General features: G+C 37.2%; 1 protein-coding gene across 1 annotated transcript in view; it reads left to right on the forward strand.

The window, feature by feature from the left end:
* The window catches only part of epha5 (EPH receptor A5), a 117,984-nt gene that overhangs the window by 23,616 nt on the left and 82,217 nt on the right, over positions 1–12,151 (forward strand). The window contains exon 3 of the mRNA XM_066711051.1: positions 4,661–5,324. Coding sequence (XP_066567148.1) covers positions 4,661–5,324 — 664 coding nt within the window. The remainder of the gene's footprint in view (positions 1–4,660; positions 5,325–12,151) is intronic.

Genomic DNA, 12,151 nt, shown 5'->3' on the forward strand with positions numbered 1-12,151 from the left:
AAATTTTCTGCTGTGGCTCCTGCCAAGGAAGATGTCTCTTAATGCCAATTGTTTACCTTAATGGCTGATTGAATATTTTGCATGTTTTAAAAAATGATAATAAGTGAAGATGTACGTTTAGTGAATCAAATATGCAATATTTTGTAAATAACTTAATTTTAAAATAAAATACTTTAGTACTGCAAAAGGAAATTTAATTTGGCAATACATATTTTTCTTATAATTTTGAGTAAAATGTATGTATAATGTATAAAATGTATATACCTTATGCAGAATTCACATATTTAGCCTTTGGCTCTCTGTCTTGTGTAGAGTGTATACATTATAGTTTACTGTGATGCCATATATCCCATAATGCTCTCCTCTGTCGCTTTCAGCTGTTTCCCATGTGACAAGCCAGTTTTCTTTCTAGGATATCTCTCTATTCTTAGGCAGTATTTGTTCTGCTACAGCATAAAAAACTAAAGCCCTGAAATAATGGAACATATTTTAAAAAGCCTAAACATTAAATTAAATAAGTAAACATAGGCTATGTCTTTTGTGTACAATTAAAACTATATACTACTGCGCTATTTCAAAGCGCCATCATTTGAATATGAAAAACAACAATTCAAATCCCACACCTGGGCAAGAATGATATTTTATTATAGTATTTGTTTTGCAAAAAAAAAAAAAAAAAAAGTGGACTCCCTTGCATTTAAATGCTTAATAAAAACAAGTATTGTGCTACTTAAATATGCTTGTAATTTATAAGCAACTAAAAATGTAATTTTTGCACATATAGTTGATTAAATTAGAGTTCTCATTCAAACCCACTGAGAACAAAATACTATAGCTCCTGAAAATGCTCCTGTGTTACAATACTGTGATCATTTGTATGATTATAAAATCTTTTTTCTTTGAGCAACCTAAGGTTGCTTTTAATTTTTTGTCTCTATTGTCATCTGCTTTACCTTTTTAATCTTTGTTTTTTATTATCGCTCTCTCTCTCTCTCTCTCTCTCTCTATATATATATATATATATATATAATCTGTTTGTGTGTATGTATGTGAGTCAACTTTGAGGACAAAATGTTCACTTGCTGCCTAATATATCCCACCTACTGACAGGTGCCATGATAACAAGATCACTTCACCTGTCAGTGGTCATAATGTTATGGCTGATCGGTGTATGTGCCATATATGGGTGGGTGGGATATATTAGGCAGCAAGTGAACAGTTTGTCCTCAAAGGAAAAATGGGCAAGTGTGAGGATCTGAGCAACCTTGACAAGGGCCAAATTGTGATGGCTAGATGACTGGGTCAGGGCATCTCCAAAACTGCAGCTCTTGTGGGGTGTTCCCGGTCTGCAGTGGTCAGTACCTATCAAAAGTGGTCCAAGGAAGGAAAAGCGGTGAACCGGCGACAGGGTCATGGGCGGCCAAGGCTCATTGCTGCTGTGTGATCCGATCCAACAGATGAGCTACTGTAGCTCAAATTGCTAAAAAAGTTCTGATAGAAAGGTGTGAGAACACATTGCAGTTTGTTGCGTATGGGGCTGCATAGCCGCAGACCAGTCAGGGTGCCAATGCTGACCCCTGTCCACTGCCGAAAGCGCCTACAATGGGCACGTGAACATCAGAACTGGACCACGGAGCAATGGAAGAAGGTGAATCACGAGTTCAAGGTGTTGACTTGGCCTCCAAATTCCCCAGATCTCAATCCAATCGAGCATCTGTGGGATGTGCAGGACAAACAAGTCCGATGCATGGAGGCCCCACAGGACTTAAAGGATCTGCTGCTAACGTCTTGGTGCCAGATACCACAGCACACCTTCAGAGGTCTAGTGAAGTCCATGCCTCGATGGGTCAGGGCTGTTTTGGTGGCAAAAGTGGGACCTACACAATATTAAGCAGGTGGTCATAATGTTATGGCTGATCGGTGTATGTACAGTACTATGCAAAAGTTTTAGGCAGGTGTGAAAAAAACTGTAAAGTAACAATGCTTTCAAAATAGAGAAGAAAAATCTAAATAAAATCCATATTTGGTGTGACCGCCCTTTTGCCTTCAAAACAGCAGCAGTTCTTCTAGGTACACTTGCATAAAGTCAGAGATTTTGTAGGCATATAGTCATGTGTATGTTTAAACAATTATACCAGACAGGTGCTAATGATTATCAGTTCAATATGTAGGTTGAAACACAATCATTAACTGAAACAGAAACAGCTGTGTAGGAGGAATAAAACTGGGTGAGGAACAGCCAAACTCAGCTAACAAGGTGAGGTTGCTGAAGACAGTTTACTGTCAACAGTCATACACCATGGCAAGACTGAGCACAGCAACAAGACACAAGGTAGTTATACTGCATCAGCAAGGTCTCTCCCAGGCAGAAATGTCAAGGCAGACAGGGGTTTCCAGATGTGCTGTCCAAGCTCTTTTGAAGAAGCACAAGGAAACGGGCAACGTTGAGGACCATAGACGCAGTGGTCGGCCAAGAAAACTTACTGCAGCAGATGAAAGACACATCATGCTTACTTCCCTTCGCAATCGGAAGATGTCCAGCCGTGCCATCAGCTCAGAATTGGCAGAAAACAGTGGGACCCTGGTACACCCATCTACTGTCCGGAGAAGTCTGGTCAGAAGCGGCCTTCATGGAAGACTTGCGGCCAAAAAGCCATAACTCTGACGTGGAAATAAGGCCAAGCGACTCAACTATTCATGAAAACACAGGAACTGGGGTGCAGAAAAATGGCAACAGGTACTCTGGACTGACGAGTCAAAATTTGAAATATTTGGCTTTAACAGAAGGCAGTTTGTTCGCCGAAGGGCTGTAGAGCGGTACACAAATGAGTTTCTGCAGGCAATAGTGAAGCATGGTGGAGGTTCCTTGCAAGTTTGGGGCTGCATTTCTGCAAATGGAGTTGGGGATTTGGTCAGAATTAATGGTCTCCTCAATGCTGAGAAGTACAGGCAGATATTTATCCATCATGCAATACCATCAGGGAGGCATCTGATTGGCCCCAAATTTATTCTGCAGCATGACAACGACCCCAAACATACAACGAAAGTCATTAAGAACTATCTTCAGCGTAAAGAAGAACAAAGAGTCCTGGAAGTGATGGTATGGCCCCCACAGAGCCCTGATCTTAACCTCGAGAGAGAAGCAACTGAGGCTGCCTAAATCCACAGAAAAACTGTGGTTAGTTCTCCAAGATGTTTGGGACGACCTACCTGCCGAGTTCCTTCAAAAACTGTGTGCAAGTGTACCTAGATTAATTGATGCTGTTATGCAAAGGCAAAGGGTGATCACACCAAATATTGATTTGATGTAGATTTTTCTTCTGTTCACTCATTTTGCATTTTGTTAATTGATAAATATAATCTATTAACATGTCCATTTGTGAAAGCATTATTACTTTACAGCATTTTTTCACACCTGCCTAAAACTTTTGCACAGTACTGTATATATGTACCATGTGCACTGAGACACATACCTTTGCTGGGTGCTTGGGTTGTAAAAATACAGTCCATTGGTTTGTGTTAGGACCTTATGTCACTGTGAAACATTCAAAATGTAACTAGGTTGTGTCCAGTGACAGTTGTAATGGATTCATTTTGATAAGTATCAGCTGTGGCATTACTGTATGTAGGCTGGTAGTGTAGTAGTATGTCAAGGTGACTAAAATAAAAAACATGTCATCTTATATATTTCTCTGAGTTGATAAGGCAGCTATAGGTAAAAACATACTCAGCGAAGCACACAGATCATTATATACTATAATCATCAACATAGTGTCGGAAAATGTCATTGTTTAGTATTGAATATAGTGAAAATGATAAAGAAATAATTTAAAACGTGTTGTAGATTTAGCAGAATCATGATGACTGTGTAGTGTAAAGTTAAAAGTATGTATTTTTAAATTGTTTTTCAAATACAAATTATTTTGTATTGTATTTGTAGACAAACAAGGATTTTATATTCTGTATTGCTATATTCTACAGTCTTTATTAGGTTTTGTTGGTCTGCATATTAGACAATCCATCTCCGTATTTGTTTCAGTCACATATATAAAATCTTCATGATAAGTCACTATTTCAGACAGCTATGTTGGATCTGTGTATGAAGTGAAAGGTGCAAATGTATTGCCGTAATGTTGATTAATACCATCAACAGTTTGATGTACTAGCTTCTATGACTAGTGCGTTTTAAATTACAAACTGTACATACATCTATTTGTTTTATTACATGCATTGAACATGATTGAAAGTATATACAGTTAACACTTTGTCATTCTTTTCAATACACATGTCTATTTAAGAACATCGATATTTGCTGGATCACGGGAAGTAAATACTTGGAGTTCTATTATGTATCTCTTTTTAGATTTATGAATGGTTTAAAGTGCCTTACCAAATTAAAGCATGCTTTTAAAAAACAAATAAATGAACAACAGGCAGAAATAGTGTATATCAATGTATCTAATTTATACTGTTAACATAACTTTAGCTTATGTTTGGGATAAGCAGCTCTCAAAGTGTTCACTTTATTATGTTCCTGCACAAAACAAGAATGTATCTTAGCTCCTTTCTAAAATCTGGGGACAAAAATTTGTCCTTATTGCAAAACTCATCCTTTATTATCTGAGAATTAATGGCTCCTTTTCCTTACCTCTTTGAACAGTGGGAAGAGATAGGAGAAGTAGATGAAAACTACGCACCAATCCATACATACCAAGTGTGCAAGGTCATGGAACACAACCAGAACAACTGGCTACAAACAAACTGGATCCTCAATGAAGGTGCCCAGAGGGTTTTTGTTGAGCTCAAGTTCACACTGCGGGACTGTAACAGCCTGCCAGGGGGCCTGGGAACCTGCAAGGAGACCTTTAACATGTACTACTTTGAATCGGATGATGAAGAGGGCAGGAATGTCCGTGAGAGTCAGTACACCAAGATTGACACCATCGCAGCGGATGAGAGCTTCACAGAGCTTGACCTGGGAGATAGGGTGATGAAGCTGAACACTGAGGTGAGAGATGTAGGCCCTCTGTCTAAGAAAGGCTTTTATTTGGCCTTCCAGGACGTAGGCGCCTGCATTGCTCTGGTGTCTGTGCGTGTCTATTACAAAAAGTGCCCCTCTGTGATCAAAAACCTGTCCCTCTTCCCGGACACCATCACTGGGGCTGACTCTTCCCAACTGCTGGAGGTTGCAGGAACCTGTGTCAACAATTCTGTGGCTGAAGAGCTTCCCAGGATGCATTGCAGTGCTGAGGGGGAATGGCTGGTACCCATCGGAAAGTGCATGTGTCAACCAGGGTACGAAGAGATAAATGGCACCTGTCAAGGTCAGTCTAAACTCCAATTTATAATGCTGGAGATGCTGGTGTTTACATTTCTTAGTTGTTGTTTGTTTTTGTGTTTTTATTTATGTCATCTTAATTAATCTACCTAGAAGCATGTTTTACCAGTTAAAGACTCCTTTTAAAAAGGTTTAATATGTGAGTACCAAGTATATCTCATTGAGATGCTTATGGGTTTACACCCACACTAAGAAGCTCTTTTTGCATTTCTTTGCTGTTACAACTAAGGATCTGAAATGAGTCACAACATTGATTCTGCTGAACACTCCATTTATTAATATTTATTTAACGTGTCTTTTTCTACAAGATTAGTAGCATCTTTCTCTAGGGGCCGGATTAAATCAAAACTTTGACCCACCCACTAATAGAAAACTACAGAACTGTACTCAGTTGCGGCTTCATTTTTAGTAAGATTCCACTTTCTTCTAATCATAAATGTAACCACTATGATGTACAGGTTTGTAGTGTGCTATTAGTGGGTGGGTCAAAGTTTTGATTTAATCCGGCCCTAGGTTTACATTGTAAAATATGAATAAAATGAGTACACTCAACTGCTTTATAACCCCAGGCTGTGAAAAGTAATTCTTTTGAAAATGCAGACTTTTTTCTCAGATATTCTTTACTAGTGACATTATTCTGAGAACTGCTTCTGGGATACTAGAGGCCTAGAGGTCTTCCTGGCATGTGTATGAACACATAGACCTACAGCATCACATGCACACAGACATAACTCACACGCACATATACAGCTTTAATCTATTATTATTATGATATGTAGTAGTATTAAGAGGGAAGCTTTATATACATATATATATATGTATATATATATATAGAGAGAGAGAGATAGAGAGAGAGAGAGAGAGAGAGAGAGATCTATTAAAGGAGACGTGACTATATATATATATATATATATATATATATATATATATATATATATACACTCACCTAAAGCATTATTAGGAACACCTGTTCAATTTCTCATTAATGCAATTATCTAACCAACCAATCACATGGCAGTTGCTTCAATGCATTTAGGGGTGTGGTCCTGGTCAAGACAATCTCCTGAACTCCAAACTGAATGTCTGAATGGGAAAGAAAGGTGATTTAAGCAATTTTGAGCGTGGCATGGTTGTTGGTGCCAGACGGGCCGGTCTGAGTATTTCACAATCTGCTCAGTTACTGGGATTTTCACGCACAACCATTTCTAGGGTTTACAAAGAATGGTGTGAAAAGGGAAAAACATCCAGTATGTGGCAGTCCTGTGGGTGAAAATGCCTTGTTGATGCTAGAGGTCAGAGGAGAATGGGCCGACTGATTCAAGCTGATAGAAGAGCAACTTTGACTGAAATAACCACTCGTTACAACCGAGGTATGCTGCAGCAAAGCATTTGTGAAGCCACAACACGTACAACCTTGAGGCGGATGGGCTACAACAGCAGAAGACCCCACCGGGTACCACTCATCTCCACTACAAATAGGAAAAAGAGGCTACAATTTGCACAAGCTCACCAAAATTGGACAGTTGAAGACTGGAAAAATGTTGCCTGGTCTGATGAGTCTCGATTTCTGTTGAGACATTCAGATGGTAGAGTCAGAATTTGGCGTAAACAGAATGAGAACATGGATCTATCATGCCTTGTTACCACTGTGCAGGCTGGTGGTGGTGGTGTAATGGTGTGGGGGATGTTTTCTTGGCACACTTTAGGCCCCTTAGTGCCAATTGGGCATTGTTTAAATGCCACGGCCTACCTAAGCATTGTTTCTGACCATGTCCATCCCTTTATGACCACCATGTACCCATCCTCTGATGGCTACTTCCAGCAGGATAATGCACCATGTCACAAAGGTCGAATCATTTCAAATTGGTTTCTTGAACATGACAATGAGTTCACTGTACTAAACTGGCCCCCACAGTCACCAGATCTCAACCCAATAGAGCATCTTTGGGATGTGGTGGAACGGGAGCTTCGTGCCCTGGATGTGCATCCCACAAATCTCCATCAACTGCATGATACTATCCTATCAATATGGGCCAACATTTCTAAAGAATGCTTTCAGCACCTTGTTGAATCAATGCCACGTAGAATTAAGGCAGTTCTGAAGGCGAAAGGGGGTCAAACACAGTATTAGTATGGTGTTCCTAATAATCCTTTAGGTGAGTGTATATATATATAGTCACATTTAATAGATCTCTCTCTCTATTGTAAACATTATTTAACCCTTTCAGGAGACACATGATTCCCTTTAGCCTGTGCCCCCTCTAAGAATTCAAAGTATTTAATAAATCTTCTCTCCCACGCCCAAGAACTCGCATTCTAGCATAAAGTCCGACACCCTGCAGTTCTGGTGATGAGTCATGCCTCGATCTAGACATTGTCACCAGAAACCAGGCCACAGCTGCGTACAGTGCAAACAAAGGGACATAGCAACAACTTAGTGTTTTTACAGTTTGATAGCACCAAAGGATTTTGACTCCCTGTAGTTCTTAAGGAAAGAAAAAACACAAGCCAGATGTATTTGTAACACCGAGACCTTAGACTTGAATGACAGCAAATCAAACACTGATCTGTTGCAAGCTTCTGAAAATAAAGATTTGTTTTGATTTGTATTTTTATTAGGCTCAGCACTACTTCAACATAACTTAGGTGACATCCAGTGCAATCAAGTTTAATTCTAGAAAGTCTTTAAATATTTATTATTAGTGCACAATTTGAGAATTTCTGAAGTTTAGGTTATGAGTCGATTTATCCTGCTTAAATGTGGCAGGATTTCATTGTTTACTATTAAGTTGATATGATTTTGGCTACTGTCTGGGCATGAAAAATATGTGATTGCACTAAACTCTTGGACATTTAAATGTATTCTAGGAGGGAGTTTTTTTTCTTAGAAAAAAATACTTTGTACAATACTATTAAATCTTGGATTAGATGAAAATGTATACATTATCAGTTACATTTTGGAGAAATTTGTTGACATCTGTGATTTTGAGAAGGTATGATGATGTTCTTACTAAAAGGCAAATTCTCAATTTCTCCACATTTATAAGTATAGTTTTACTTGGAATCATATGAATATGGGAAAATACAAATGGGAAATGTAGTGTAGGAGCTCTTGATCGTTTTGTGTTATTTGTATTCAGGGGTTAATTTGAAGTTGCATGGTGTATTATCAAGATCTTTACAAATGAAGTTGCCTGTGAATGGTGTCCTGTATGGAAACTCATTCTACAGATGGTATTGTTATACCGGCTTTGTAAATGAAGGCCACAGTTTCCTCTGACTTTCAGACTTAAAAGTTACTCCCAAAACAAACATAAGAAGCAGACAATGTTTTCTGGCAAAAGCACTATAAATTAATGTTCAAATGTATAACAATGAAGGTACAATTTGTTATGAAAACGAATTAATTTAAAGTAGAGTTTTTCATTCATGATGACAATGTTTACATTGCAATGAACATTTTATTAAATTACATAATGTTATGAAAGTACATACCTTGTTGCAATATTTAAATTGGAAACAAACACATTTCTGTCTTTCTATAATTATGTGCTCAAGCTTAATTTTCTAATTGTTCTGTTCAAACTTTTTTCTTTCCTGCTGCACACATCCAAGTAATACATTTCTGCTGTGATTGATATATATTTTTTTACTTGTTTTTATTTTAAGAAGTAAAGAAATTACCACAGATTAATGGGCAAACTAACCTGTATTCAGCTGACTTGGTTAGATCCCTTGTGTGAAAATTCCTGCTTCTCTTTACTTGCACAATCATCAAAGACAGATACATCTCACCATTAAGCTCAGAAGATGCTTCGCAGACAAAAGAGATTTTACAATAAACTCTTCAAGAACAATGAAGAGTTTATTGTAAAAACTCTTAAGGTCTTAAGATAAGTAGCACGTTCTTGTTGTAGGCTATTTGTATTTATTTTTCTTACAAACAGGCACAATTTTGAATTTTACTAATCAAAATATTGGCATTTGATGCTTTTATATTATTTGCAGCTAAATATCTTCAAATATATGTCATATTTTCATAATTTTAAAAATGAAAAGTTAATATAAGGAATGTAATTAATATGTTCATGTGCTATCATATTGATTACAGTTTTTATTCTTAAATTTACCAAAATGCTACATTTCTGTAATGATGCAAATATATTAACATATATAATAGACATATATTCCTTATTTACAAATCTGTTTCACCTGTTTTGTTATTTTTGTGTGTATGCAATCTCTGTAAAATTTCACTGTCCTGGGAAAAACATTCTCCTGGGTTTTTACAGCTTTACATTCTATAGCATCTTAATAAGAATATTATTATATATTAAATACATGTTTACTTCAGTAAAATGTGATTTCAGAGTGTCTCAAACATGCAGTCTAGCAATATAATCAATGACATAGACAAATGTAATTAAACTATGATGATTTATTTTAATCAGACAAACAAAGCAGAAAAGGGAAAACACAATTCACAATTTTTTCCCAAGGTCATTCTTTAACACCATATGAAAACATGGGCTCAACCATTACTGAGGCACTATGTTATTTGTACTGTAATTGATAAAGGGCAGGGCTGTCTTAATTTGTTTTAATGTCCTGCCATAGTCACTGTGGAAAAATAATGAAATAAAAAGAATTTAAATCAAATCAAAATTTTTGTATTTAAAAAAAAATTAAGATCATATATTTTTTTCTGTGTACGGTAGTATAAGATGTTTTCCATTTTTGCCGAGAGCATCTGTCAAGCAACATATTAAGCACCAAGCAGTGGGAGCCTTGTTACCAAACATTTTATTGGTGGTCCATCTGAGGAAAGGAGAGTGAGAATTGACTGAACAAGAAAAAACCTTTCCCTCTATCCCTTGTCCTCATAACACGGAGGCATTATCTGTGATGTATTTTGGTTCAGAGTTCAAGTTTAGTTTAGAAATGTCAAAATATGTTGGCTTCACCAGATTGTTAATATGCTGACTTTTTTCCTCTCTTTTTTCTCTCGCTAAGACCGAACAAGCCTCCTTTTGAAATCCAGCGAAGCGTAAACTAATAAAATGTCACAACATTTGGAATTGGTCCTGGTGTTGTGACAGGAGCAGTTTCCAGCAACCAGCCGAGACAGACAGTTGTAATGCTGGCAGACAGATCCCAGGTCAATCTATCAAGGGCCCACACGCACACTAACAGGCTCACAGCTGAAAGCCTTTCATTGACCGTGAAGGGAAAAGAAAAAATATATATTTGAAATTTGAAATGAGTAGGAAAGGTTGTTTTCTCTGCAATAACATTTTGTACTTAGCCTTCATGAAAATATTGTCAATATTATGTGTTTTTAATTTGCAGGTGTTTCAAAATTTATTTTGGAAGGGCTTTATTTATATTTGAATTTTTTCAACTTAATTGCATACAGTGCCATAATTAACTTATATTTAAGACTATCCATAATAGCTTTGGTAAGTTAAAAGATAGTTAATTATGTTTAGATAATCATATAGATTGATGTTATATATTTTTAATGTGAAACACTTGATGGCTTATATTTTAAAATAGGCTTGGTGAAAAATCACACAAGAAATCACACACACATATATATATATATATATATATATATATACTTATGAATTTACATAACATTATATTGAAATTGAAATGGTGGTGTTTATGGGGGCATTTTTGTGATTTTAGTGACAAGATGTGATTAAGCTATTGGCCTAACAATCACATTCTTTCTACCTAATCAGAGAATCCAGTGAGTGTAAAAATAAATCAGAGTAGGCCCTGTGGCAGGTGCATCACTTAACTGCGACTTGCCATTTCAGACAGATGGTAAACAAGGATGGTGAGCAACATCAAACAACGCACTCTCTCTGTGGTATTAATCAGAGGTATATTATCTCTCAAGGTTGCCTGTTAAAATCTTGGTATCTTTGTCTTTAACAAATTTGTTTCCAAACCACTGGTGCAGTTGGTGTCCACGTAACATGCCACAGTTTGTCCTCTGGCCATTAATCACACAGCTTGGTTGAAACTGAAAGATTGCTCAGGATTGTTTTCCTTTTACATCCTTTCTTTAGTTTTTGCTGTCTGATTTTTCAGATGGATCGAGGAGACAAATTCAAATGGTTTTATTTTATTTTTTCAAGGGTTTTTTCTTTAATGTATCCTAGAGAATATGGCAGCACAGTGAAGTACTATTTATATGGTAAGCTGACCATTTGATATGCCACTTGATCCCCAGCGCACTATTACTTTGGGAGCTGGGTAATTTCAGTCTACTTATCAAAAATGAAGAAGGATCAAACGGCAAAGATCAAAGAGTAGTTGAAAGAAGCATAATAATGGGAACACCTTTAGTAGCTACTGCAGACGGGAAGTCACAGTGGTGGACTACTTCAAGATGTCACTCATTAGTAAAGGAGAAAAGAAGAGAGAGAGGTCACAAAGAGAAAGCATAGCTCGGTGGTTGCAGACATTCAGTGATAAGGCAAGGGGAAAAACTAGAGGCTTATCAAAGGGAGCTCAGGAGACAGAATTGTTCAGTTGAGGAAAGGGCATGTCTGTGCTTCAGTTAGGGGAAACCTTAGTCCTGCTAGGTTTTAGGTGCTCGATTTAAAATGTTGGCCTGTACAAAATGCACCGTCCTTTTCTTATAGTTTGATTTATTCAGAAGAGAGCATGCAACAAATATGCTGTGCCTCCACTGGGTACTTCTCCTTGCTTATTAAGACATGCTCAGTTGAGGTATAGCTGTAAAAATACAGACATACGTATCTTTAACATGCAGATATATACAGGAGCATACTGGAT

Source organism: Amia ocellicauda, chromosome 8 (assembly GCF_036373705.1).
Source record: "Amia ocellicauda isolate fAmiCal2 chromosome 8, fAmiCal2.hap1, whole genome shotgun sequence".
Classification (NCBI taxonomy): Eukaryota; Metazoa; Chordata; class Actinopteri; order Amiiformes; family Amiidae; genus Amia; species Amia ocellicauda.